This window comes from Dipodomys merriami, unplaced genomic scaffold, assembly GCF_024711535.1.
Source record: "Dipodomys merriami isolate MVZ:Mamm:240054 unplaced genomic scaffold, mDipMer1.0.p SCAF_81, whole genome shotgun sequence".
NCBI lineage: Eukaryota > Metazoa > Chordata > Mammalia > Rodentia > Heteromyidae > Dipodomys > Dipodomys merriami.
Genome location: NW_027206413.1, coordinates 643,115 through 670,195, shown reverse-complemented (window position 1 = coordinate 670,195; position 27,081 = coordinate 643,115). Strand labels below are relative to the sequence as shown.

Sequence of the window (27,081 nt, the reverse complement as noted above, 5' to 3'; positions counted from 1 at the left end):
ACTCAAGCTACTTGCTTATTTCCTCCCCTACCTTGTTTCTTCATGGCCTCCATTTCCTCCGATGTTATTCATTTAATTTTCTTTGTTTTCTATTTTCCATTGTGAGACCTTGTTTCACATATATGTGAACCTGGTGTCCTCAGTTTATTTTTCTTTGTTTTATTTCGTTTTAATGAAGCAGCAGCTATGTTGTAACAGATAGGTAAAGTTCATTTGATATAGTAATTTGACTTATAAACTTCATGCCATAGATTTATAAAAGGGTTCTGTAAACAGTCTTTGCAGATTGTGTGTGTGTGTGTGTGTGTGTGTGTGTGTGTGTGTGTGTGTGTGTGTGTGTGTATGTGTGTGTTCTTCAGGGGCTTGAACACAGGGCCTGGGCACTATCCCTGAGATTCTTTTGCTCAAGGCTTGCACTCTACCACTTGAGCCACAGAACCACTTCCAGCTCTTTTGGTGATTAATTGGAGATAACAGAATTTCATGGACTTTCTGCTAACTTCCAACTGTGATCCTCAGATCTCGGTCTCCTGAGTAGTTATAGGTGTGAGCCATCAATGCCTGCTCTACACTTTGAAGAGAATAACAGCATTCTCAGAGCAAGAGAAACCTCCCAACTACTCTGTATGAAGAGGAATCCAAGGAAGAGTGAATGTATACAACCGTGTGTACACAAGCATGTCTTAGTCTGCATTACATTGCTGTTAGAAACCACTGGAATCTGGGTACTTTATAAGGAAAAAATGTTCCCTTAGCTAAACTGTGGAGCTTGAGAGTCCAGCATCCGGCAGGTTTATCAGTTTGGCCTGTGATGAGCTTCTCCTTGGTTACAATGTGGTAGATGCCACATAGTAGTGGCACAGGTAATGGCACATATGAGGAGAGGCCACGTGGTAAGATGGGAAACCAGCACCGGGAGGCTAGGTCGTGTTCTTGGTTACATTTAACTCTGACGCCAATAGCAACCCCTTCCAAGAGCAGAGCCCAGTGGCAGGGCTCTCTAGGCTGGTGCCTATGTCACTCCTAATAACTGCCCCACACTCAGCTCCACCTCTTAATCGCTAAGCAGAATATTTGAACGTAAGTATGCTTCTGGAACTATAAGGGTGCAAGCTAGATTGAACTGATTTCTTTTTCTGGTCCTGGGGCTTGAACCCAGGGCCTGGTCGCTGTCCCTGAGCTGCTTTTGTTCAAGGCTAGTATTCTACTACTTGAGCCACAACACCACTTATGCCTTTTTCTGATAAGAGTCTCACAGACTTTTCTGCTTGGGCTGGCTTTAAACTACAATCCTCAGATTTCAGTCTCCTGAATAGCTAGGATCACCTTTTTGTTGTTGTTGACGGTGGTGGTTATGGGGTTTGAACTCAGGGCCTGGGCACTGTCTATATGCCAACAGCCACTTCCGGTGGTTTGCTAGAGATAAGAGTTTCACAGACTTTGCTGCCCAGGCTGGCTTCAAACCGTGATCCTCATATGTCAGCCTCCTGAGTAGCTAGGAGTGAGCCACCAGTATCTGGCAAACTGATGATTTTTAAATTGCTCCTTTAAATCAAGGACTCTGCTTAGATTCCTTTTACTTCTCCTGATACTCTGCACAGATTAATCACCCAGTAAATATTTGTTGAGCTGGTTCTAATTTTACAACGTTTTCTTTCAAGAGGAAAAGATGAGGGAAAAAAAGAAACTAAGGAAAGTGAAAGCTAGAATAATTCTGAATCCCAGGACATTTTCAGCACAGGTTTAATTTCCCAGACACCAAAACAGTGTATGTTGGGGGCGGGGGGAGGGGGGAGGAGGGGTGGGGGGAGAAAATCTCTGCTTCTAAAAAAAAAATTCTGTTTTAAAACTATCACCTGCACTTAATAAAATATCTTCAGATTCTTTTGCTTACCTCATAGACAAGATAATGTAGAATCTCCCCATTGTTACAGATTTGCTGCGCTTTTCTGCACTGTTTGATTATTATAGATGGGTTAAAAAGGCTTTGGGCCTATTGGCATTGATTTCCTCTTGGCACTTCAAGACCAGAAAGGGGAATAAAAATTTGTGTCTTACAATGATAAAATGAATAAAAGGAAACGAGATAATCAATTTAAAGCACTGCCAGTATCCTTGTCTTTACCTAAATGGAATCTCTTAGGATTCCGCATGGACACTCTGCCCATCCTCTCTGAGGGTGGCTAAATTTATAGGGGAAAGAAGTGCTAAGCTTGTGGGACAAGTTAATGTCAATAAACGTGTTTCTTCCCTCCTCCAAGGTCACAGAGCCTTGGCATTCTACTCAGGCATCCCTAGACTTAGAATGTCTGCTTTAAATATTTCATCCTTTTCCATAAGGTTTGGACAACTCCAAAGGCAAATCTGAACCAAGAAAAGCTGGTCGTAGGTGCCAGGTGTGGACGAGGCCACCTGCTGGCAGCGTCTGGCTTGCTCCTAGCACACAGCGCCCCTCTGCAGTGCCTCGCACCGTTCCTGGGTGGAAGTGACATTTAAAAGTCATCTGAGACAAATCTTGCCTTGGCTGAGGTCTAGCAAAGTGGTAGAGCTTGTCCTTAGCATGTGCACGTTCAGTCTTCCGCAGCATCACACAAAAATCTTGCATTAACAGAACGGTCAAGTTTTTCCTGTGTGGCAGCCCTGAGACGGGGGCGTGGGTTTGCCTGACCCTCAAAATAATCCCAGGAGACACACGCCACTCCTTCTGGTGTGCAAAGACTTGGGTGGTGGTGGTGGTGGTTGTAGACGCGTCTGTTACTCCGGAATGCAGACCCAGTTGCTGTCCTTGCAGACTTCCTATTGTAGCAAGAAAAAAAATTGACAAAAGTAAATAAGGTATGTACTTACAATTTGTGATGAGTATTTCAGAAAGAACAAACAAATGTCTGAGGCAGACTCCAGGGGGCCGTAAGGGAGGTATCTCCAAAGAGAGCACTTTGAAGCTGAAGCCAAGAGTAGGAAAAGCAAGCAATCACTAAGCAGCCAGGGAGAGGGTGTTCCTGGTAGAAGGACAGCCAGAACAAAGCCGGTAGGCAGGAAAGAATTTGGCACTAAAATTTATTTTAAAAAATAGTGTTAGGCGCTCGCTTCGGCAGCGAAGATCGGACTGAGGCAGAGATCAGCCGGCCCCCATGAGGACGGAGAGCAGATTTGCGAAGCGTTCCATATTTTAAAAAACCAGCGTTAAAATCACTTAAAACTTATCATCTTAACTGTTCTCTGCGATCCAATATCATCCTCTGCTATTCCCTCTCTTTACCAAACATCAGGCGCTGCCCTACCACTTCCTCTGTAAGTGCTTGGCGGGGCGGGGGGGGGGGGGGGGGGGAACAGTCCTGTCACATACTACACTATAAATGAACCTTAAACACATTATGCTACAAGAAGTAAATTAATCACAGATGAATAGTGCACAGCGCCACTTACCATGAAGCTTCTGAAGTAGTCAAATACATGCAGGTCGAGAGTAGGATTGTGTTGTGCAAGATGAAAAGTCTTAGACACCTGTAGCACAACCAGGTGAAAGTAGTTAATACCATTCATCTGTACACTTAAATACAGTTACGATAGTAATAATCCCAAAGCGGAAACAATCCAGTGCCCATCTATTGCCAAATGGATGCACTACATCCATCTACACAGGAGAATACACAACAGAGTATTATTCAGTCATAAAATGGACAGCAGCGCTGTTACCCACTATATCATGGATGAAACTTGGAAATATTGTGCAAAGTCATAGAAGCCAGTCACGGCAGACGACACGCGGCCATTCTGTTTATGTGAAACTTCCAAACCAGACATCTAAAGAGACAGAAAGTGAGGGACATCTGGGGTTTGTGGAACAGAAGGAGGCCGGGGAAATAGGATTAACGATCACAGGCAGGTTCTTTTTGTGGTTATAATGATGTTCTGGAGCTGGGCGCTGGTGGCTCACACCTGTGATCCAAGCTACTCAGGAGGCTGAGATATAAGGATTGTGATTTGAAGCCAGCCCTGGCAGGAAAGTCTGTAAGACTCTCTTATCTCCAATTAATCACAGAAAAATCCAGAAGTGGAGGTGTGGCTCAAGTGGTAGAGTGCTAGTCTTGAGCAAAAAAAAAAAAAAGAAAGGAAAGGGGCTGGGTAGGTGGATCAGTGGTAGAGTGCTTTCCTTGCATGCATGAGGCCCTGGGTTCGATTCCTGAGCACCCCATAAACAGAAAAAGCCAGAAGTGGCACTGTGGCTCAAGTGGTAGAGACTCGCCTTGAGCTGAAGAGCTGAGGGACAGCAACTAGGCCCAGAGTTCAAGCCCCATGACCGACAAACAAAAAGCACAAAAAACTAGGGACAGTGTTTCAGGCCCTGAGTTAAGCCCGCCCAGGACTGGCACAATAAACAAACAAAAGTTCTGGAATCAGATAGTGGTGTTGATTGCAAAGCATCATAAATGTACTGATAGCTGCAGAAGTATATACTTTAAATTGCATGGCATGTGAAATATATTTTAATTTTTGCAGTGGTAATAGTTAATTTTTTTTTTTACTTTGGGTTTTGAATGGATTGTTGTGAATAAGACATGAAAACAGGCCATCAGACAATAGACCCTGGCAGGAAGTCTCACAAAATTCACACTCTGAGAAAGTAGTGGATTTTTCTAATTCCAAACACCATCCTCTGTGCTAAATAGTTTTTGCATAAATAGGATTTCCTCTCCTGCCAGCTGTCTCTAGAAATACCACACTATATTCTCTGAGGACATTGATCTTCTGAGTTTTCAAACAGTATAGCAAGGAGGGAAGTTCCTTACACTGGGGAAGTCTTTGTACCAAGAGTCGAATCAATGAGGATAAAAATACATGATTAAAAGATGCATCAAGGAAAGTAAAAAGTTCTGGCACTGTAATTTGAAATTCTCCTTAGGGGAAATAAAAAGACTTTCTTCACTCTCATGGGCAAGAAAAACATTTTATTTGGGGGGAAGGATTACACATAACTTTTTTTGTTGGACTAAAGGGAATTTTTAAAAACATTCTTTGAGGGCTCTGGATCTGAATGTTGAAGAAAAACATGTTGGGTGGAGCACTTGGATACATTTTATTTATTAAATTCTGTTTTGAAATCCATTCTCTTGGTGGTGAAAAAAATATTTTGTTGTGTGTTGTGGACAGAGATCATCCAAAAACAGGGGGTGATGTTACATGAGGTACTCCTGACTAAGAGTGACGAGTGGAGAGTTTAGGAGAAAAATAAGTGGTTTTGTAAGTGCTTTTCTTTTCTTTTTTCTTTTTTGTCGGTCGTGGGGCCTGAACTCTGGGCCTGGGAGCTGTCCCTCAGCTCTTCAGCTCAAGGCTAGCGCTCTACCACTTGAGCCACAGCGCCACTTCTGGCTTTTTCTGCTTATGTGGTGCTGAGGAATCTAACCCAGGGCCTCATGCATGTAAGGCAAGCGCTCTACCATTGACCACCTTCCCAGCCCTGGTTTTCTTATTAAAAAAAAAAAAGAAAAGAAAAAAGAACTGAAGCTTAGAATGGGATTATGGAGAGCACAGGTGTAATGGGCTCCAGTGTAATGGTTCCTACCATGCAAACTGCAAATTGGACCTGAAGTGTATACTTTAAAAGATAAATCGCATGGCATGTGAACTGTATTTCAACTTATTTATTTATTTGCCGGTCATGGGGCCTGAACTCTGGGCCTGGGCACTGTCCCTCAGCTCTTCAGCTCAAGGCTAGCGCTCTACCACTTGAGCCACAGCGCCACTTCCAGCTTTTTCTGCTTATGTGGTGCTGAGGAATCGAACCCAGGGCCTCATGCATGCAAGGCAAGCGCTCTACCACTGAGCCACCTTCTCAGCCCATATTTCAATTTTTTTAAATGGCATTAGTGTACAATACCACTTGGGGTTTTGTGTGGTAAATGGATTGTTGTAAACAAGAGATGAAATCAGGCAATAGAGCTGGTGAGGAGTTTCACAAAATTCACACCCTGAGAAAGCCCACAGGGGGCCTGGAGACCCTTCCTGTGGTTCTTGCCCCAGACACAGGCCTCAGTGACTTTCTCTCCTCTGCCCCCACTTCCCAGTTCTTCCCATAAATTGCCTCTTGGCCCCAAAGACCAGCAACTTCCTATATATGTCCTTTCCTCCTCTCAAAGAGGACATAATGCTTTGCAGTGTAGCCATATGAGGAAATAGAAATAGAATAGAATAGAATAGAAAGCCACCGAATGAAGAAAATCCTGGGAATCAAATATAATACCCAGTGGCAGTTATGGCTGACTTCACTCCCGGTCACAAATGAGACATTTCCATTTATTATCGATCAGTTTGAGTGTGTGTATGAGAAACCAGTTATAACCACCTCCTAGGATGACACTAACTAATGTTGTAGTAGGCAGAGGGATCAAGTCTGCTAATGTGAAAATCAGCGTCCTAAGTCTGAATTTCCTTCCTGTAAATTCAGAATATTATATGAGAAAGATCCTTAGCAAATGACAAATGTTTTACAAATTAAGAAACACTATTCTCTCAATCATAAGAATCTAATATTAGTTTGAGAGTGATTTCCCAGGTCAACCTTTTCTTCAAGAAATTGTTGACACCCAGCTAATAAGAAGGTATAGTATTACCCTGGAGTTTGGTGCCTGTCTTGTTATTCCAAGACACAGGAACTGTTGATTTCTCAACATCTCAAATGTGGAAAACAAACCTATTTTCCAAGATGGGCAGGATGAAATAGTTTCTAGTATTGTATGAGCCACTCCCTGTACACCAAGGAGAGATGCCCTTTACCCAGCATACAGCCCACTCCTGAAGTACTCTGTGTCCCACTGGATGGCTGTGGGAGAAGGGGAGAGGTCTGAGTGCACACAGGACCGCGTGCGGGGTGAGGAGACGGGCACGCACTCTGGTTCTGAGTGTCGCTGGCACAATGACCGCCACATTCCTCACAACTCACCCTTCTACAAATGATGCCCTTTCGTCTTCTCCTGGGCCATCTAGCGGGCGACGTGGCAACCAGTGTCGGCTGGACACGAAAACTGGAGTCCTTCTGCAGGCATAATAGGAGAACTTTCCTTCTCCTTTCTCGCTTTCCTGGGCGTAGGGCCCCTCCCTCCCCCAAAGCCATCGAAACCAGGCCAAATCCTTTTCGTCCTGTCCCATCGCCTGTTCTGCCTCGGTATTTAAAAAGACCCTTGCCCTGACACTGGTTTACTCCGACAGTCTAATCTTCCTATTTTAATATGAACTGATTAGTAACCTTAATTGCATCGACAGCCTCAATTCTCTTTTGCAATGTAACATAGTCACACAAGCTGGTGATTAGGATGCGGACGTCTTTGGAGGGTTATTATTCTGTCTTTAAGATGTTCTAGCCTAAATGATCAGAAAAGTGCTTTGCTTCTCATTCCTTATTTCACAGCTAATTTTAGTAGCAAACTGTACACCCTTATCAAACTTTATATATGTTAGTTAAGATTAACTTGAAAATTATGTAAATCTGGGTTTATAGATTTGGAAGTAAACTCGACAATATTAAATGTCTTTATATAAATACAGTCTTTATTTTAAATCACACAGGTAATATAAAGCAATCTAATAATAGGGAATAATAACAATAATTAGGGATCTTAAGAAAACAAAGCACTGCAGCATCTAATTGACTTAAATGAACCATACTCATTATGGTTCATGCCTATCAATTAGGTTTCCTATTTTTGGTCTGAGACCAACACTCCCCCCCACCCCTGCACACCTCCCTGCCACAGACCCACACACCCCTGCACACCTCCCCTCCACAGCCCTACCACACCCCTGCAAACCTCCCCCACAGCCCCACTACACCCCTGCATACCTCCACAGCCCTACCACACCCCTGCACACCTCCCCCCACAGCCCCATCACACCCCTGCACACCTCCCCCACAGCCCCACTACACCCCTGCACACCTCCACAGCCCCACCACGCCCCTGCACACCTCCCCCCACAGCCCCATCACACCCCTGCACACCTCCCCCACAGCCCCATCACACACCCACAGCCACCCACACCCCTGCACACCTCCCCCACAGCCCCATCACACCCCTGCACACCTCTCCCACAGCCCCATCACACCCCTGCACACCTCCCCCACAGCCCCACTACACCCCTGCACACCTCCACAGCCCCACCACGCCCCTGCACACCTCCCCCACAGCCCCATCACACACCCACAGCCACCCACACCCCTGCACACCTCCCCCACAGCCCCACCACACCCCTGCACACCTCCCCCACAGCCCCATCACACACCCACAGCCACCCACACCCCTGCACACCTCCCCCACAGCCCCATCACACCCCTGCACACCTCTCCCACAGCCCCATCACACACCCACAGCCACCACACCCCTGCACACCTCCCCACAGCCCCACCACACCCCTGCAAACCTCCCCCACAGCCCCATCACACCCCTGCACACCTCCCCCACAGCCCCATCACACACCCACAGCCACCCACACCCCTGCACACCTCCCCTCCACAGCCACACCACACCCCTGCGCACTTCCCCTAGGTGTGCAATGTACCCTGCTGCCTGCTGGGACTCACACCTCCGCAGGGCCACGCCCCAACCTGAACCACAGCCAAGGCCAGGAGGTCTGCTGGTCTGCTGGATGCAGTTGCCAGGAGGTGGGGGGGGGGGGAAGGTGAGGGGGGGCCGGGGGGAGGTACGGGAGGGGCCGGGGTGGAGGTACTGGGGGGGCACAGGGGGAGGTATGGGGGGGCCCGGAAGGGAGGTACGGGGGGGTTGGGGGGGAGGCACGGAAGGGGAAGGTGAGGGGGGTCGGGGGGGGGCACGGGGGGGAGGTACGGGGGGGAGGCACCCGGAGCCCCGCTGTCACGCCTTCCCGCCTTTTATAAGAAATTAGCTCACTTTACGGTTATTACCGAGGTGACGTACACTGGGGTTATGAGGACCGACACGCCCGCCCGCGCCCGGGATCCGGGATGCAGAGCCCGGGGCCGGAAGGCCGCGCAGCAGCGGTGCCCGGCCCCGCCCCGGCCCCGCCCCTTCCCGGACAGCCCCCCGGCCCCGCCCCTTCCCGGACAGGCCCCGCCCCGGCCCCGCCCCTTCCAGGACAGGCCCTGGGCCCCGGCCCCGCCCATTCCCGGACAGGCCCCGCCCCGGCCCCGGCCCCGCCCATTCCCGGCCCCGCCCCCGGCCCGGGACAGCCTCCGGCCCCGCCCCCGCCACGCCCCATCCCGGCCCCGCGTCTTACGTCAGCAGTGCGCACCGCTGCGACGCAGCCGCCAGTAGCTGCGAGACTTAGCGTGTCCCAGCCAATGAGATGTCAGGAAGGAGCCGCGGTGACCAATGGGATGCTGGGATCGCCTGGGAGGCTGCCCAATCACGAGGCCTCGCACCGGATATGGTTGCTGAGTTCGGGGACCGAGCTTGGGAAGCGCCTGCACGTGCGGCGCCCGGGAGTGGGCGGTCGGGCGGGCCGGCGGGTGGGGTCCCGGCGCCGGCCGTCAGCGTCTTCCCAGCCCCTTCGCGTTTTGAGCGCTGGGAGGTGGGTCCGCGTGTCCGTCCGTCCGTCCGTCCGTCAGCGGGCGCGGTGCGGCCTCGCGCGGCCCGCCGGGCGTGATCGCCAGGCGCATGGCGGGCGCGGGGAGCGCGGGTCTCCTGCCGAAGAGCTCCCGGGACTTCGGCTCGGCGGACTACTGGGAGAAGTTTTTCCAGCTGCGGGGCAAGAAGGCTTTCGAGTGGTACGGGAGCTACCTGGACCTGTGCGGGCTGCTGCACAAGTACATCCGGCCCCGGGAGAAGGTGAGGGCGCGGCGGGGCGCCCGGGGGCGCGGCGGGGCCGGGGACACGGGGGCGCGGCGGGGCCGATGGCGGGGCCGGGGAGACGGGGGCGTCCGGGGGCGCGGTGGGGCCGGGGACACGGGGGCGCGGCGGGGCCGATCGCGGGGCCGGGGAGGACCGCCCGCAGGCCGCCCTGCGCCCCTCCGGCGCTGACACCCGCGGTGGGCCGGCCTCGCCGCCCCGCCCGCCCCGTCTCGGGGTCCCGGGCGCGCCTCCAGGCGTGCGCGTGTGGAGCCGCCGATTGCTCCCGCCGCTCCCGCGCGGGCGCGGGGCACGCACACTCGTGAGAGTGGGTGGCACAGGGGGCGATGTGCGGGACGCAGCCCTGCGGGAGCCAATGCGAGCCCTGAGCACCGGGCGCGCGCGGGAATACCGCGTCGGAATGGGTTTGTGCGTGCGGAGACCTGACTAGAACCAGGGGAGACCGGGAGCGTTGGTGGAGGAAGCCTCCGTGCTAAGCCGAGTGTGAGCGTGAGTGTGAGCGTGTGTGTGAGCGTGTGTGTGAGCGTGTGTGTGCACATTCCTCCAGGTCTCATAACCGGAGGTGAGTAGTCGGGCACCTGGTGTGCCTTGTTTGGTCTCAGTCTTGGGACCTGAGCGTCGGTGCTCAAGGCTGGTGCTCTACCACTTGGACCACAGCTCCATTCACGGACTTTCCTGCCCCCGCTGCCTTTGAACGGTGGTCCTCAGCCTCCTGAGTAGGAGCCCGAATGGCCTGAGCCGCCAGCACCCAGCAGTCCCGCACATGTTTGTCTTCCAGGTGACCTGGGAGACCGCACTGTAAGTGGTCCCTGAGGTTTAAGCTCGGGTTTGTGCCCGAGCTTACACACTTCCCATCAAGTCATGCGTTAGCCAGAGATAGTAACATGTGAGCAGAATTTTGAAGAATAGGTTAGAGATGGCTCCACAGAAAGGGAGTCAACAGTTTGTGTTTTAAGTTGGCTTCTGAAATACCATGAGGTAAAATCTGATGGGTGCAAAATTTGAACCCTCACAAGATATAGTTTGTTACCTGTGAAGCCAAAGGCACTAATGGATGGATGAAATTGGGAGTAAAACAAGATCCTAACTATAACTAATGAGTTTGGATTCTGTGATTTCGTGGTAATTTCTGAGTACTGGGTGCTCTGTTTCAGAGAAAAGGAATACGATATTGTTTCTACAGCACACAGCCTCATTCTCACATGACCTATTTTGTTGCTAAGTGTGGTTTTCACTAGTGATAAGAGTCAACTGTAAAGTTGCCTTTTTCGTGACAATATCATCTCTGTCTTCTGAAACCCGGAACAGCCAAGATCACTGTAGCTTCTTGAAATATTTGAAGCAGATTCCTTAGCTTTGATTAACTTCCTCTTATTTATGTATTTATTTATGTATTGTTGTGCCAGTACTGGGCTTGAACTCAGGGCTTGGGTGCTGTCCTGAGCTTTTTGGCTCAACTACTTTTCTTCTCTGCCTCTTGAGCCACAGCTCCACTTCCAGCTTTTTTGGTACCTAATTGGAGAGTCCCATAGTTCCCTGCCCAGGCTGGCTTTGAACGGGTGATCCTCAGAGCTCAGTTTCCTGAGGCACCGGACACCCTCCTTTTATCGGTTTTTGTGTGTGTCTGTGTGTGTTTTTCCTCTAGGTTCTGGTGATCGGGTGTGGCAACTCGGAGCTGAGTGAGCAGCTGTATGATGTGGGTTATCAGGATATAGTGAACATTGACATCAGCGAGGTCGTCATCAGACAGATGAAGGAGCGCAATGCCAGTCGAAGGCCCCGGATGAGCTTCTTGAAGATGGACATGACACAGATGGAGTTTCCCGACGCCTCATTCCAGGTGGTGTTGGACAAGGGCACCCTGGATGCTGTCCTGACAGGAGAGGAGGAGGAGACCCTGCAGCTGGTGGACAGGATGCTGGCCGAGGTGGGCCGTGTCCTGCAGGTGGGCGGTCGCTACCTCTGCATCTCCCTGGCCCAGGCTCACATCCTGAAGAAAGCAGTGGGTCACTTCTCTCGGGAGGGGTGGATGGTGCGGGTGCATCAAGTCGCCCGCGGCCGGGACCCCGCGTCGGAGGCAGAGCCTCAGTTCTCCCTGCCTGTCTTTGCGTTCATCATGACCAAGTTCAGGCCCGTCCCTGGCGCGGTCCCCCAGATCTTTGAGCTGTGTGCTCAGGAGCAGGGCCAGCCCGTGCGGCTGGACAGTGCCGAGCGGCTGGCGGCGGCCGTGCGTGAGCAGCAGCAGCATGCCTGGCTGTGTGGGCAGCTGCGCGCGGCCGGGGCCGGGCTGGGGAGGAGCGTGTCTCTGGACCTGTGCAGTGGCCACACGGGCGAGCCACGCTACACCCTCCACGTGGTGGACAGCCCCTCCGTGAAGCCAGCGCGGGACAACCATTGTGCCATTTTCATCAGTGAGTCGGGACGGCTCCCTCTCCTTCCCTGGAGGGGCTGGGGCTGGAGCTGGGCTTGATGGATGGGTATGGCTCGGTGTGTTCGTCTTTCTGATTTTCAGAGAGTGCTATCTCCAGAGCGTTAGGCCAGGGCTCCCCACGTGTGCTTAGATTGGAGGCTGCTTCCGTGGGGTGTGAGAGTGGATCTGTGTAGGGAGGAGCACAGAGGTCTGTCTGGTAGCTAATACACCACGCGGGCCTGTTGGCTACTGCGCTGTGGGGTAGGTTCTGGCCCCAGCGCTGGCCTCTGAACTGTGGGGTGTGAGCAGCCTGTGCTTCTCTGCAGATTTTAGGGAGGCGGTTCAGTGTAGCACCTGAAAAAAAAGTAAGCTCTGGAAACAAGACTGTGCATTGCAGTCCTGGCGAGGTTCCTTGCTGATAGTGCCGTGTCAGACAAGCTGATGTTATTGTGGGTACCTCCATTTCCTCCTCGATGAAATGGGGTTTAACTCTTCTGTAGTTGCAAGAAGTCCCTGGCGTGGTTGGGAGAATAGCTCAGATGGAAGAGTGTTTGTCTAACATGCAGGAGGGCCCCAGTTCAAGCCCTAATCTCACGGCCTGGGGGTACACACTGCTGAGTTTAAACCCTAGCCCTGCCAGAGAGGTTGTGCTTGGTATATGATATGATAAATGCTTTGTAAAAGTGCTATCAAAGAGTAAAAGATGCCTTGCTTACCTAATGAGGGTCAGGAGATAGCATGAGGACATGCTTCGGTTGTAGGAAATTCTAAACAAATGCTAGGTGCTAACAGTCGTGCGGGTGATTTGTTTCTTTGTCTGTGTGTTTTTTAGTCGGTCATGGGGCCTGAACTCTGGGCCTGAGCACTGTCCCTCAGCGCTTCAGCTCAAGGCTAGCGCTCTGCCACTTGAGCCACAGCGCCACTTCTGGCTTTTTCTGCTTATGTGGTGCTGAGGAATCGAACCCAGGGCCTCATGCATGCAAGGCAAGCGCTCTACCACTGAGCCACTTTCTCAGTCCCCGGTGATTTGTTTCTTGACAACAGGGCTGTTTTCCCAAGTATTCTGTGATCCTATCTGTCCTCGTTTGGGAGAGGATCGTGTACTGGATGTGAGCCTGAGCCGGGTGGGCTGCCTGGGTCTCGGTGCAGCCTGCCATTTCCCAGCCATATGAATTGACTTGAATCACGCAGTTTCTGTGCCTCAGTTCCCTTTCCCTTCTTCTTCTTCTTTTTTTTTTTTTTGGGTCCGGTCATGGGGCCTGAACTCTGGACCTGGGCGCTGTCCCTCAGCTCTTCAGCTCGAGGCTAGCGCTCTACCACTTGAGCCACAGCGCCACTTCCGGCTTTTTTCTTTTTGCTTATGTGGTGCTGAGGAATCGAACCCAGGGCCTCAGGCATGCAAGGCAAGCGCTCTACCACTGAGCCACCTTCCCAGCCCCTTCTTTTTTTTTTAAACGAGGAGAATGCCACCTGAGTCTCGGGTGTTGTGAAGATCTATCACTTTATATTTGTAAACTGCGTGGAGTCACACCTGGTGTGGAGAAAGCATTGACAGTAATCGCCTTTGTTGCTCCCTTCCGCCATGCCTGCACTCTGACGCACCTTGGGTCCTGTCGCGTGTCCCGTGGGCTCCTTTGCGCTGAGGGTTGTGTGCTGGGGTGTCAGCAGCCCCTGTGTGGGTCACGCGGGGAGCACACTGCTGTGGGTCTGACCGCTCCGGCCAGGTCTCTCTGTGAGCACGTCCCTCCTTTTCAGTCCCCCAGGGCCGTGAGACCGAGTGGCTCTTCGGCACGGAGGAAGGCCGGAAGCAGTTGGCAGCTAGCGCGGGCTTCCGGAGGCTGATCACGGTGTCCCTCCATCGAGGTCAGCGGTACGACGGCATGGACAGCATTCAGGCGGAGCTGTCGGCCAGCGTCATGGAGCTGGTCCCAGCCAGAATGCCCTCCCAGCAGAAGGTACCGAGTGCGGCGGATAGCAGCCTTCCCTGATCTCTGCACACACCCTAGCAGCCAGGAGGGCAGAAGGAGCCTTGGAAGAACGGGAATCTGACCTTAGTTTGGTCCTTTGAGGTGTGTTAGCTTAGCGTTAAACGGGCAGAAAACATTTTCTTGTGGGGTGCTGGGGTCTCACTCCTGAAATCCTAGCTACTCAGGAGGCTGAGAACTGAGGACCATTGTTTGAAGCCTGCCTGGGAAGAAGAGTCTGTGCAATGCTTATCTCCAATTAGCCAGCAAAAAGCTGGAAGTGGAGACGTGGCTGCAGTGGTAGCGCGTCGGAGGCAAGCACGAAAGCCAAGTGAGCACAGGAGGCCCTGGGTCCCGGCTCAGGACCGGCACCAAGGCAGCCAGCAGAACCCAAGACAACAACAGGACAGTCTCCTGCCCTGGAGCAGAGACACAAAGTTGAATAGTTGCTTTTGTTAAGAACCATAGCAGCATGGTTGTGCATGCATGCGTGTCTGTCTGTCTGCCTGCCTGCCTGCATAGAGATGACAAGATGGAGATGTTGTCTATCTTGCTGCCTCTAGCTCTTCAAACTGCTGATTGTTGAGACTGTTTCTCTTTGCTTGCTTTTGAAAAAGACATCTTCCGGACCCAAAAAAAAAAAAAAAAAAGAAAAGAAAAAGTCATCTTCACCTGTCTTGCTCCTCTGAACTGTGATTATCTGAGGTATAAAATGAAAAGGACCCAACAGCTCAGTGCGATTTCAGAGTATTAGCATTGCTGGCTTTACAGTGGCAAAATCAGTTATACCTTCTACCTTGACATCTTGTCAGTTACTCAGTTACATGAGTAATTGACAGGCAGCTTTATTTATTTTTTGACAGATGGAAAAGCCCATGTATCTGGAGGACTACTGTAAAAGTGCAAGTCCCTTACTGGGCATGAGTGGCTCACGCCCGTAATCCTAGCTCCTCGGGAGGCTGAGATCTGAGGATCAGGGTTGGAAGCCAGCCCAGGCAGGAAGGTCTGTAAGCAAGCACCAGAATAGCTGGGAGAGGAGCTGGGGCTTAAGTGGTAGAGCTGCTAGCCTTGAGCGGGAAAGCTCAGGGACAGTGCCTTGACAGTTCAAGCCCCAGGACCAGCACAAACACATACAAAAGAAATACAAACTCTGCGTTTCCAGACCATGGACAAATGTGTGCTTGATTTTTCCTGGCTGAGTTGGTATCCAAGAGCCAGACATTATGTCAGGGAGACCCAGATCCTCTGGAAGCTTCCTCTGTGATCTTCTCTGAAAGGTCAGAAATTGCTGATAATTAGGAGGTAGCCTTGATGGCATTTATGGTGGTAAATGTGTATAATTTCGGCATTTGGAAAGGAGGATCACAGGTTTGATGCCAGCCTAGGCTACATTGTAAGACCCTGTCTCAAAACATAAAGAGGAAAAGAAATAGTTGTAAAGGTGGTGGAGGAGGTAAGAAGTTTTAGAGGGAAATACATATTTCTCCTAAGGTTAACAAAAATTTGAATAAAGAAAATAACTGGGGGAACAGAAATACTTGCAGATTTAGGGGGTGTTTCCCCCTCTTCGTGGCCATTACCCGTATCCAGATTCCTCCTAAATGCCCCTTCCTGAGGCTTCCTTCTAGCTTTTATTATTATTATTTTTTCATTCTCCTGGGCATTGAGAGGTCTTTTAGTGGTTACGAATGAGTTCTTACATTTTTGGTGGGAAGAATTAATTATATTTCAATCGTAGTTCAGGAGATGTTTTTGCAGTCACAATTTGCAGAAGGTGAATTGAACTTGTAAAGACCTGGCAGACAAGAAGCGTAGAAGAAGCGTAGTAGATGGCAGGTCTTCAGGGTCGCTCGCTCTCCACAGCCCTGGCAGGAGGTCCTCTTGTTGATACCCAGCAAGGGATGGGTGGCTTCTCGTGTTTCCTAACTGAGCTGGTGTGTCCTTGTCTCTGGCCGTGTCTCCAGGTGCCCTTTCTATCTGTGGGGGGGGACATCGGTGTCCGGACCATCCAGCACCAAGCCTGCAGCCCCCTGAGCGGCGAGTATGTCATCGAAGACGTCCAAGGGGACGACCGGCGATTCTTTCGGCGGCTGATCTTCCTCAGCAGCAGGAACGTGGTGCAGTCTGAGGCCCGGCTGCTGAAGGACGCGTCTCATAGAGGTGAGGCGTCGTAGGCCCGGCCGTGGGAGCCGCCGGGTGGGTGAGGGGAGGAGAGGCTAATGGCGTGAGGTGACACCGGTGCAGGTGGGAAGCTGGGGCCTGTGTCCCATGCCACGCGGCTGCCAGGACAGCCCGTCTTACCGCCCGGGGCCTCCGGGCGCTGGCGGCGAGCGGCAGAGGGCGGGTATTTCTTTCCTTCTGAAATGATAGGGAGCGGGCGTGGTCTGCCAGAGTGAGTGTGGTGATACTTCAGAGCCTTCAAGTCTGCACGGATGCTCGGGAGGTGACCCAGCAGCCAGGGCTTTGCTGGCCTCTGTCGCCCACCTCACCTGCTGGAGAGGGGCTTTTGAAATTTGTTTTTTGTCGATCATGGGCTTCAACTCAGGGCCTGAGCACTGTCTCTGAGTTCTTTTGCTCAAGGCTAGTGTTCTACCATTAGTGTTCTACCCAAAGGCCACTTCTGGCTTTTTCTGCTTATGTGGTGCTGAGGAATCGAACCCGGGGCCTCATGCATGCTAGGCAAGCGCTCTCCCGCTGAGCCACCCTCCCACCCATGTATTTTGTCTTAAGTCACCTAACTAATGCTGTCCCTATTTCTTTAGAACTCAGTTTTCTTATGTACCAAGAACTGGAAAGATAGGTTGTTGTAAAAGCTAAAAGATAAAAGTTTTGGTACAGTAATTGGCACAGAATAGGTTAGTAGCTGTACATCTTCTCTAGAAGTATTTAGGAGTACGCTTTTCTCCATCAGTGCATTAATCCCTCAGAAGGGTGTTACTTGGGCTTGAACTCGGGGAGTTGAGCTCTTGCTTGGCTCTTTTGCTCAAGGCTGGTACTCCATCCCATAAGCCACACTTCCACTTGTGACATTTTGCTGTTCATTTGCGGTTAAGAGTCTCATAGTCTTTGAACCTCAAATCTTAGCCTCCTAAGTAGCTAGGATTATAAGCATGAGCCACCAGTACCTGGCAAGGTGGTCTTTTTTTTTTTAAACCAGTTACTTATTTTTTATTAGTCTGAATTAGTCGTCCAAAGGCGTTTCATTTCAGCGCGCACGTTTATGTGTACAGTGATCTTGATCAGAGTTCTCTCTTCTGTCATTCTCCCTTTCCCTTCCCAAGCCAGTCTCATCAGATCTTGCTTCGCTGCCATGCAGGTACCTGAAGGATTGTGACTGTATTTGCCTGGGTGCTGACTCTAAGCTTCTTTTGCTTAAGGCTAGGGCTCTTGAGCTACAATGCTACTTCCAGCTTTTTCTGAGTAGTTTATTGGAGATAAGAGTCTCACAAATGTTCCTGCCCAGGCTGTACTCAGATCCCGGCCTCCTCATTAGCTAGGATTACAGGTGTGAACACCCAGCAAATTCTTGTCTCTTTAACAGTTGGCTTTCAAGTCCGTTCAAGCCAATACCTGCACACTGATACCTGTAACCTTTACTTCCAAGGACTAGAGTAAGAAGCATACTATTTCATTAGTGTAAATCTCTCATCCAGCCCAGAAGAAACGGAAAAAGGAAAAGAAGAAGCAGCGATCTACTACGAATGCTTCCGAAGACCTCCCTCCTGCCCCTGGGCAGTCCATCGATAAGAGTTACCTCTGCTGTGAGCACCACAAAGCCATGATCGCTGGCCTCACCCTGCTCAGGAACCCGGAGCGCCTCCTAGGTAAGCGAGATGCCACCGCCCGCCACAAGGGGCAGCCTGGGAGCCCAGAGAAGTAGCTGGGCAGTGATTGCAAACTGGCAGTCAGGAGTCTCTAGGCGTTTCAGCCTGTCATCTTGAAATGGCTGCATGTGTTGAAGCATAAGTCCTTCCTTCCTTCCTTCCTTCCTTCCTTCCTTCCTTCCTTCCTTCCTTCCTTCCATTTCCTTTTTTCCTTTCTCCCTCCCTCCCTTATTCCTCCCTCCCTTCTTTCTCTCTCCCTCCCTCCTTCCCTCCCTCCTTCTCCTTCCCTCCCTCCTTCCCTCCCTCCTCTCCCTCTCTCTGCCTCCCTCCCTCCTTCCCTTCTTCCCTCCTTTCCTCCCCCCTTTCCCCCCTCCTTCCTTCCCTTCTTCGCTTCCTTGCTTTCCAGTCTAAGGGCCTGGGCAGTGTTCCTGAGCTTTTGTGTTCAAGGTAGACACACTACCACTTGAGATACAGCTCTGTTTCTGGCTTTTTGGTGGTTAATTGGAGATCATATTATAGACCTTCTCGCCTGGACTGGCTTTGAACCTCGATCTTCAAATCTCAGCCTCTTGAGTAACTAGGATTACAGGTGTGAGCCACTGGCACCCAGCCTTTTCATTTCTTTTGAAAATTAAGATATAAAAAAATTACCAACTAGGAATGAAAAGTGTTTGGATTAAGTACTCAGTTTGATGAAATTTTACGTTTTATATATCCATGTTAACTAGATTTAAAAATTAGATGTCCGGAGCCTTTGATACTGTGGTTTTTCAGTAGTGTATTCCTTGAGCACAAGATGAAAATTGTTGAATTTTAACCTAAAAATCCTTATTATGGTCAGTGCAGAGATAGTTTTATGACTATCTGGATCCAACCTCATTAGCAAATAAGAACATGTTTCACACTTAGAAATGTTTTTGCCTGAAGTCCTCAAATACCCCTACTGAAATGCTCTATGTTATGTGCCTAAAATCTCATTTCTTAGCTTTAATCCTAGGGTCTAGCTCCTTTCAGTGATTGTCCTGTCTTGCGTCCCTTCTTCTGTGGTTGCTGAGTTTCTTTGTGATTAGGGCTAGGACCTGGGCCTTCAACGTTTTCTTGGGATGTACAAAACTGGACAGATCACCCTTATTTGGTCAGGATGTCTGAAAAGGCAGTTCCGGACTGTGGAGTCCAGAGTCAGTCAAGGGGCATCGCCCCTGCCCTACGGTATGATCACGAATAAGGGAATGGGGCTATTGTTCTCCATCTCCTGTGATGTGGGGGTCTCCAGGAAATCTTCTGATACCGTGAAGCAGAGTGCTTAGGGATCTTTAAGAGCCCATAATGCTAACTCATGAAACATCTTCAGGGTCAGTTTTCAGGTGTCAGTTGACTCTCAGCTTTCTGGTCTGAGGGAGGGAGGCCAGTGCTTTGAGCCTTGCTTGTTTGTGAGCGGCGCTGACACCCCGTCAGTCCCCCCTCGGGGGGCGCCGCACTCTGGCAGGGCATGGCAACGCCTCTCTCTCCCCACAGACAGCCCCCTGGCCTTGCTGGTGGTGGGCCTGGGTGGAGGCAGCCTCCCCCTGTTCGTCCACGACCACTTCCCAAAGTCCTGCCTGGACGCCGTGGAGATCGACCCCTCCATGTTGGAAGTGGCCACCCGGTGGTTTGGCTTCTCGCAGAGTGACCGGATGAGAGTCCACATTGCAGACGGCCTGGATTATATTACCAGCCTGGCGGGGGCAGAAGGAGGTACTGAGTGGGACGCGTGGAGGGGTGCTAGCAGACACTGGCCCGAAGGCCCCCGGAATTCCTCTCCCAGGTGTTGGCATCGTCCTTGCCGTCTGGTGATTGGTAGATGGGTCCCTATTGGTTGGCGTCTGCTTAGTGCAGTGCTGAGGACCGGAGGGAGGACTGTGGCGGCCTTCGGGTTCTGACGCACCAGTGTGCCGACCCTTGACCCTTGACCTTGCCACTCCTCACCCTTGCAAGGGAGTGGAAGCATAGCTGGTACGCGAAAAGGGAAGAAAAATGTGGAAACAGCTGAGGTGGCTGTTGAGGCGTTTCGTGAACCTTCAGCTGAAGGTGGAGTCAGTCAGACACAGGGGTGCGCAGCGTCCGCGCAGCTCCGCGCGTCGGCTCAGGACAGTTGACAGTACCCGCAGACACAGTTTTCATTGTCCCAGAAGTGGGGGGTGGGGAGGCAGCTGCTCCGGGTGTGGAGAGGCTCTGAGTGGCTCGAGATCCCCCCCCCCATCCCTCCTTCCCCCCTCCCTCCCCCTCCCCCTCCCTCCCCCCTCCCCTCCCCCTCCCCCTCCCCCTCCCTCCCCCCTCCCCCTCCCTCCCCCTCCCCTCCCCCCTCCCCTCCCCCCTTCCCCCTCCCTCTCCCCTCCCCTCCCTCCCCCCTCCCCTCCCTCCTTCCCCCCTCCTTCCCCCTTTCCTCCCCCCTCCCCCCTCCTTCCCTCCTCCTCCCCCCTTCCCTCCCCCCTCCCTCCCCCCTCCCCCGCCCCGGGCGGCAGGCACAAGCGGGCAGGCGGCCTTGGCAGCACTGCCCGCGTGGGGCCGTGCTGAGGCTGAGCCAGCCCAGTGCAGCCGTGACTTGTTGCTAGTCCTCCCGCTGCTGGAATTAAGGCTCCGTTCTGCTCTGATTGTACCCTGGACTTAGGTAAAGGCCTGTTCATTTCTTCCTAGCACTGGGAACTGCTCTGCCCCTTTCGTAGCTCTGTAGCTGGGCTCCCCGGGGAGCTCTGGCTGCCTTCCCGGTCTGCCTGCTCAGTCACCCCGAGGCTAGGCCGTCTTTCCTGAAGGCCTGCAGGGAGGCGTGGGGGCTGGGATGCGCAGGTGGCAGTCTTGAGGTTTCCCTTGCCACCTGAACTTCCCTGTGACTCTTCCGGTTCCATCACTGTCAGGCCGAAGACGGCCAAACCACGCGGAGCGACTGTCAGGTGTGTGGTAGACCGTCTTCGGTTACCCCTGGTGCCCTGCTGGCGTTGCAGGCGGCATCCAGCGCTGGGTCCTGACCGCTGTGCTGACTCCACCTTCAGATTCTGTGAGGGCCACGGCTTGCCCTTGCATGTCGGCCTGCCAAATAGTTTTTGTTTTTGTGGGATTTTTTTGTTGTTTTTGCACAGAAACCAAAATCAAGGCTAGTGTAAGGGTTCAGCGGTAGAGTGCTTGCCTACCTTGTGCAGGATCCTGGATTCAGGGTTGAGCGCCGAGACCAGGCAGGGTAATCAACATCCGATCAAGTCTACATCAGTTCTTGGCATGCCACGCCCCAGAGTGCACCCCGATGGCAGAGTCACCAGCTCAGGTTACGGCGCGCCGGAAAGCAGCCGAGTCCCTGAGGCTGCTGCCTGTGGCCGCTCGCACATCCTGGGAAGGAGCAGATCACGTTCTTTCTCATCCACTCAGCAAGATCATTTGTCTCTTGAGCCAGCTCTTGCTCCAGGAACTGGAAGAGATACTGCTGACTTCCAGTGTCACTGTGTTGACTTCTCTCCTGGAACAGGAGCTGTTTTCAGAGTTGAGGAAGTGACTCTTGGCCGGGCCAGCGCTTAAATGCCTACTCGGCTGCTTTGTCTCGATCACCAGTTCTCAGCCCCACTAGAGAGCAAGAAGAAAATTCCAGAAGAAAATTCCCATCTCTTTTTTTCATCTACTTCCCACCATCCCAGAATTTTTTCCTTGGTCAGGGATTTTCTTAAGGATGTAGACACTTTTCAAGCTGATTCTAAGATTCTGCCAGGGTTGACTCTCCCCGCGCCCTCCCCTCCCCCCCAGCCCCAGTACAGTATGTAATATTTCGCCTAGGATGGGCCCTTGGTTTGCACCCGTGGAGGGCGCGTTTGGATGTGTGGCGGTTCACCGTGGGACGGTTAACTCCAATGGCAAGGATTCCTGGGCAGGGACATCAGTGGTCTGGGCAAATCACGTCCTCCTTCTTAGCTTTTGTGGCCAGTCTTGCTTCTCTTTTCCAGCCCGGCCCGCCTATGACGTGGTAATGTTTGACGTAGACAGCAAGGACCCAGCCGTGGGGATGAGCTGCCCACCCCCGGCGTTCGTGGAGCTGTCTTTCCTGCAGAAGGTCAGAAGCCTCCTGACTCCTGAAGGTATGCTGCAGCACACGTTGGACAACTACAGAAGGAAGAGCGGGCGGGCTTAGAAACAATCTTTACTTTGATTAAAAAGAAAAAAAAAATGCAGGCAGCAGCCAGGCTCGGTGGCTCACACCTGCAGTCCTAGCTACTCAGGAGGCTGAGATCCAAAGAACCTGAGTCAGAGCCAGCCCTGGCAGGCACGTTGGTAGGACTCAGTTACCACCAGTTACCAGCGCCTGGCTGTGGTGTTCGTTTATACGTGACTGCACATCTCCACTGTCAGGGCGGGGGTGGTTTCCGGTTTGCAGGTGTGAACCTTCTCGTCTAGTCCACACCGTTGGGTGGAGTATTTGAGTCTCTTGGGTGTACACACAGCGTGGTTTGTACTGTGCACATTCGTAGACCCTGCCACACACACACGGTGCGATACTGGCGACCAATGGAGTGCTTCATCTACTCTGAGCTGGGGAGAGAGCATGCGGAAGGCTTAGTCTTCTTTTTCTATTTTTTTTTTTTTGGGTCCGGTCGTGGGGCCTGAACTCTGGGCCTGGGCGCTGTCCCTCAGCTCTACAGCTCAAGGCTAGCGCTCTACTACTTGAGCCACAGCGACACTTCCGGCTTTTTTCTTTTTTCTTATGTGGTGCTAAGGAATCGAACCCAGGGCCTCATGCATGCAAGGCAAGCGCTCTACCACTGAGCCACCTTCCCAGCCCCTACTCTTCTTTTTCTTGACAGTACTGAGGTTTGAACTCACATGTTGCTAGGCGGATGCTCTACCACTGAGCCACCTGTCCAGCTCTGAAGCTCTCAATCTCCAAAGTCACAGCCCTCTAGGTCTTTTTTTGGGGGGGGGGTCCAGTAGTGGGGCCTGAACTCTGGGCCTGGGCGCTGTCCCTCAGCTCTTCAGCTCAAGGCTAGCGCTCTGCCACTTGAGCCACAGCGCCACTTCTGGTTTTCTGGTGGTTTATTGGAGATAAGAGTTTCACTGAGTTTCCTGCCCGGGCTGGCTTTGAACTGCGATCCTCAGAGCTCGGCCTCCTGAGTAGCTAGGATGACAGGTGTGAGCCACCGACGCCCGGCTCCCTCTAGGTCTTGGGCTTGGTGTCAAGTCCTGTGGTGCCCTGGGCTTAATTAGGACTTGAGTCGCTCTGGGTGGCCTTCTCGCTCACTAGCCGGTGAGCGCCCGTGAGGTGTCGGGCTAGGACGCAGCAGCCTGTGGAGCTGATCAAGTGTTATTTTCTTGGAGATGTGAATTACTATTTTTTTGTGTGTGGGGGATTTGAACTTGGGACTTGTGCCTGTTAGGCAATTGCTCTGTTTGCTTGAGCCACGTCTTTATAGTCTTTTTCACTCCGGCAGAGACAGGGTCCTGCTTTTTACCCAGACTGGCCTGAATTGCACTGCTTTTATTTGTGCTTATGTTGTACCAGAGATGGCAGGCATGTACCGCTGTACCCAGCCCTTCCTGTTGAGATGGAGGTCTCGCAAACGTCTTTTACCTGGGTTGGCTTTGATCTGCAGCCTTCCTGATCTCCGTCCCCTACAGAGCTGTTGGTGCCTAGCTGTTGGTTTTGGAAACTTGCTGTCCAGTCTGGCCTCAAATTGCAATTTTCCTGATCTCTGCCTCCCAGATAGTTAGGATTACAGATGTGAGCCGTCGGTGCCCAGTTAGTGACTTCTTTATCAGAACAGTTCATTGGGAAACCGAGGCATAGAGAATGGGAATGCGTTGGCCACACAGAAGAGCAAGAAGGAAGGTGGATGTGTCTTCTGAAGTCTTCTCAGCAAGCTTCCTGCCGCGGTGGCCCTGTCTGCTTAGCCATAGCGTCCGTGGGCCGGCGGCCAGCCTTCCCCAACACGACCCTTGTCTCTGTCTCGTCTGCTGATCTGTGCTCCTCTACTCTTCCCACGCTGCAGGCGTCTTCATCCTCAACCTCGTGTGCCGAGACTCGGGGCTAAAGGAGTCTGTTCTGGCGGACCTCAAGGCGGTGTTCCCTCTCCTGTATGTCCGGCGAATCGAGGGAGAGGTGAACGAGATCCTGTTCTGTCAGCTGTCCCCGGAGCAGAAACTCGCCACCCCAGAGCTCCTGGACATGGCCCAGACCTTGGAGCGGACCCTGAAGAGGCCTGGGAGGGGTTGGGATGACAGCTACGTCCTGTCGGATATGCTCAAGACTGTGAAGATCGTGTGAGGGCTGTGGCCGGCGGCCGCCTCAGCCCAGCTCACCTCCAGCTCCTGGTCCACCTGCCGCTGAGGGAGCCCCGTCCCTGCACGATACTTTTAGACCTTGGCATTTTTCTTGGTTTCATACTCGGCTACATGCAGCCTGCAGCTTGTAAGGTTGCCTGAAGACCTGGGAAAATAAAAGTCCTGCCCTTCCTCACAGGGTCTCAGTATAGAGTCCTGCGTGGGACCCGAGTGCCCCATGCCCGGCCTCGCCCTGCCCTCCTTGGTATCGTAGCTTGGCTGACTTTATTGTCCACAACGTATCCTCCTTTGCTGGGGCTCCCAGAGACCCTGTGTGCCCTAAGGAGCACATGTCCAGTGCCCGGTGCCCGGTGGGGGCTGGAGACTGTGCTGGTTGCACCTCTGTTTATTGGTTTGTGTTTGCGTTAGCGCTCTCTCGGTTCTGGAGGGAAAAGCAGAGCACTCTTGTTCGGGCTGACAAATGTAGGGGAAAAAAATATACATTTTATATATACATACATCATCTATGTACATTATAAATACATTATCTATATATTGTATGATATGTAAGTCCCCACAAAAGGCGCCATTTCCCATCCTTCAACACAGTTGTCACAGTTCTATTGGAAAAGGAACTATTGTCCAGAAATACAGACGTGTGCACGTGCACACGTGCACATGCACACACATGCACACGCACGCGCAGGTCTCCCCGAGTGGCTGTTCTCTGGTCTCCCCACCTTTCTGCAATGCCTCTGGCCGGAAGGACACGTTCCCTCTCATCTGCGCTTCGCCTGTCTGTCTGGACCGAGCCGCCTGTGCTCGTCCCTGCCCGCAGGCCGCGTGGGCACATGGCCACCGCGGACACCAGGTGGCCTTTGCACGCCAGTCCCCGCTTCCGTTTACCACCGCTGGCTTTCCAGGTAGGCCCCCGAGGAAAGGCTTGGGGTGGAGATGTCAGCTGGTCGCAGGCGCCTCGTGCAGCAGGCTCACCTCGTCCAGGCTTGCCACCGCTGCCAGTGCCTCCCGACCGCAGCAGCTGCCGTAAGCCTGACCCTGTGATTGACGAGAAATGGCCGCCAGAGGCCAGCAAACCTTTCACCTCTCGGCAGAGCGTGATTGAACCAAAGGTGAAGCAGTATGATTTGGTGGATGGGAGAGAAATTTAATAAGAGATCTGTGCTTTCTGCAGGTGGAACTGTCAGAAAAATCATCCCAATCTTAGGGATTTGTCAGCTCACTGTTCAACAGCTTCCTTTAACCCAGTGGCCCAAGCCATGCTAGTTTTCTCAGTGGGGTGGGTGTTTGCCGCTGGTCCTGTTATTGCGTAGGAGAGGCCTGGCAGACCCATGTCTCTGCTTCTTGTTTATGCTTCATATACTGAGTGACAACACATGCCAGACCCTATGTAAACAACTGTAAGCTGAGCCGGGCGCCAGTGGCTTACACCTGTAATCCTAGCTACTCAGGAGGCTGAGATCTGAGGATCATGGTTCAAAGCCAGCCCGGGCAGGAAACTTCATGAGACTTATCGCCAATAAACTCAGGAAACCAGAAGTGGCACTGTGACTCAAGTGGTAGAGTGCTCACCTTGAGCTGAAGAGCTGAGGGACAGCGCCCAGGCCCAGAGTTCAAGCCCCACGACCAACAACGACAAGAAAGTGCCAATCAAAACCCATCTTCAAGCCATATTCAACTTGGGGGCCAGAAAGCTATATCCTACCCTAGAGGATAGTTCTAGGGGAACATCAGAATGTCCCAGAGTCTGACGTACTCAGGCTTGGAGTGAGCTCACAAGGAACAAGCTACAAGTCACCAGGTGGTGGGGACGGGCACGTGCTTGCGTGGATCCACGTGCTACGCTCCGCACGCGTCCTCAGCCGCTGTAAGAGCTGGCCACAGCAGGTGGGCTTGGGTGGGGCCGCCCACCGGCCTCCCTGAGGGAGGTTGGGAGGATGGCCCAGGCCCTCACGAGGGTCTTCCCACCGGCGGGAGCAGGCTCGGAGGTGGCCGCTGCTGGCGCTGGAGGTGGCGCTGGCCGGCTCTGCATGGCGGTGGGCCAGCGGAGCTGAGTGGAGGAGGCCTTCTAGGGAAAAGGTGCTGCTGGCCGTTGTATCGGCTCCCGCAGCGTTGGGAGCTGGTGAGGTCATGCGTTTCCTCTAGTTTAGGTCTGTGGTGACCTCTTCCCACCCCCCAAGGGAACGGGGGGGTAACGAGGTCATTGGTCTGGGGTGCAGCCTGTGCACTGGGATCTAGATCTCTGGGTGATAACTGCTGTACGGCCAAAGGTGGGGACCCCTGGGGTTCGGGGGGATGAGGACAGAGCCGCTTTGCCCCGTGAGGAGACCAGCTTGGCCCGAGTCCCAAGTGAAGCAAGCCCTCTGTAGGCAGAGCCCCGCCCTCACTGCCCACGCTGAGCCCACGCGCGCTCCTGCCAGGGTGGACCTGGGAGGTCCGTGCGCACAGTGACGCCCCAGTACGGCCGGCCAGGCGCGGCCACGCAGCTCAACCCCCGCCCTCCCCACCTGCCTCCCATCACCGTGTCCCGCGGCTGGGACGCAGGGTCATTGGATTTCCCTCTTCTATAGCCACCAGGCACGCTCGTCCCCCTTCTTCTAGAGGTGGTTTGTGCCAGTGTACGGAAAGGATCCGGGAGGAAAGGCACAGCTCTTTCCTGCTGTGGAGACAGTGTGACCTGTTTTGGAAGCCCAGGCACGCCAGGGGTGAGGGTAGCTAGAATGCCACCACACGGCGACCCTGGGCTCCTCTCAGATCCCTGCCAGGACCCCAAAGGGTCC

The 27,081-nt window shown here is 52.6% G+C and overlaps 1 protein-coding gene and 1 long non-coding RNA gene across 2 annotated transcripts; one reads left to right on the top strand and one right to left on the bottom strand.

Annotated features, from left to right (window-relative positions):
• Window positions 1-1,742: 1,742 nt before the first annotated feature.
• LOC138819665 (uncharacterized) lies at window positions 1,743-8,973 on the bottom strand. Its single transcript, XR_011369565.1, has 3 exons — window positions 8,912-8,973; window positions 3,427-3,504; window positions 1,743-2,796 (listed from the first exon to the last, which is right to left on the bottom strand). It is a non-coding gene; the product is annotated as an uncharacterized lncRNA (long non-coding RNA).
• A 437-nt stretch (window positions 8,974-9,410) lies between these two features.
• Window positions 9,411-24,479, top strand: LOC138819660 (eEF1A lysine and N-terminal methyltransferase-like). The gene is made up of 8 exons (XM_070011149.1): window positions 9,411-9,794; window positions 11,461-12,226; window positions 13,981-14,180; window positions 16,154-16,349; window positions 17,843-18,013; window positions 19,529-19,747; window positions 21,976-22,107; window positions 24,013-24,479. The coding sequence occupies exons 1-8, from the start codon at window positions 9,624-9,626 to the stop codon at window positions 24,285-24,287; spliced, it is 2,130 nt and encodes a 709-aa protein (XP_069867250.1). The 5' UTR covers window positions 9,411-9,623; the 3' UTR covers window positions 24,288-24,479.
• Window positions 24,480-27,081: the final 2,602 nt, after the last annotated feature.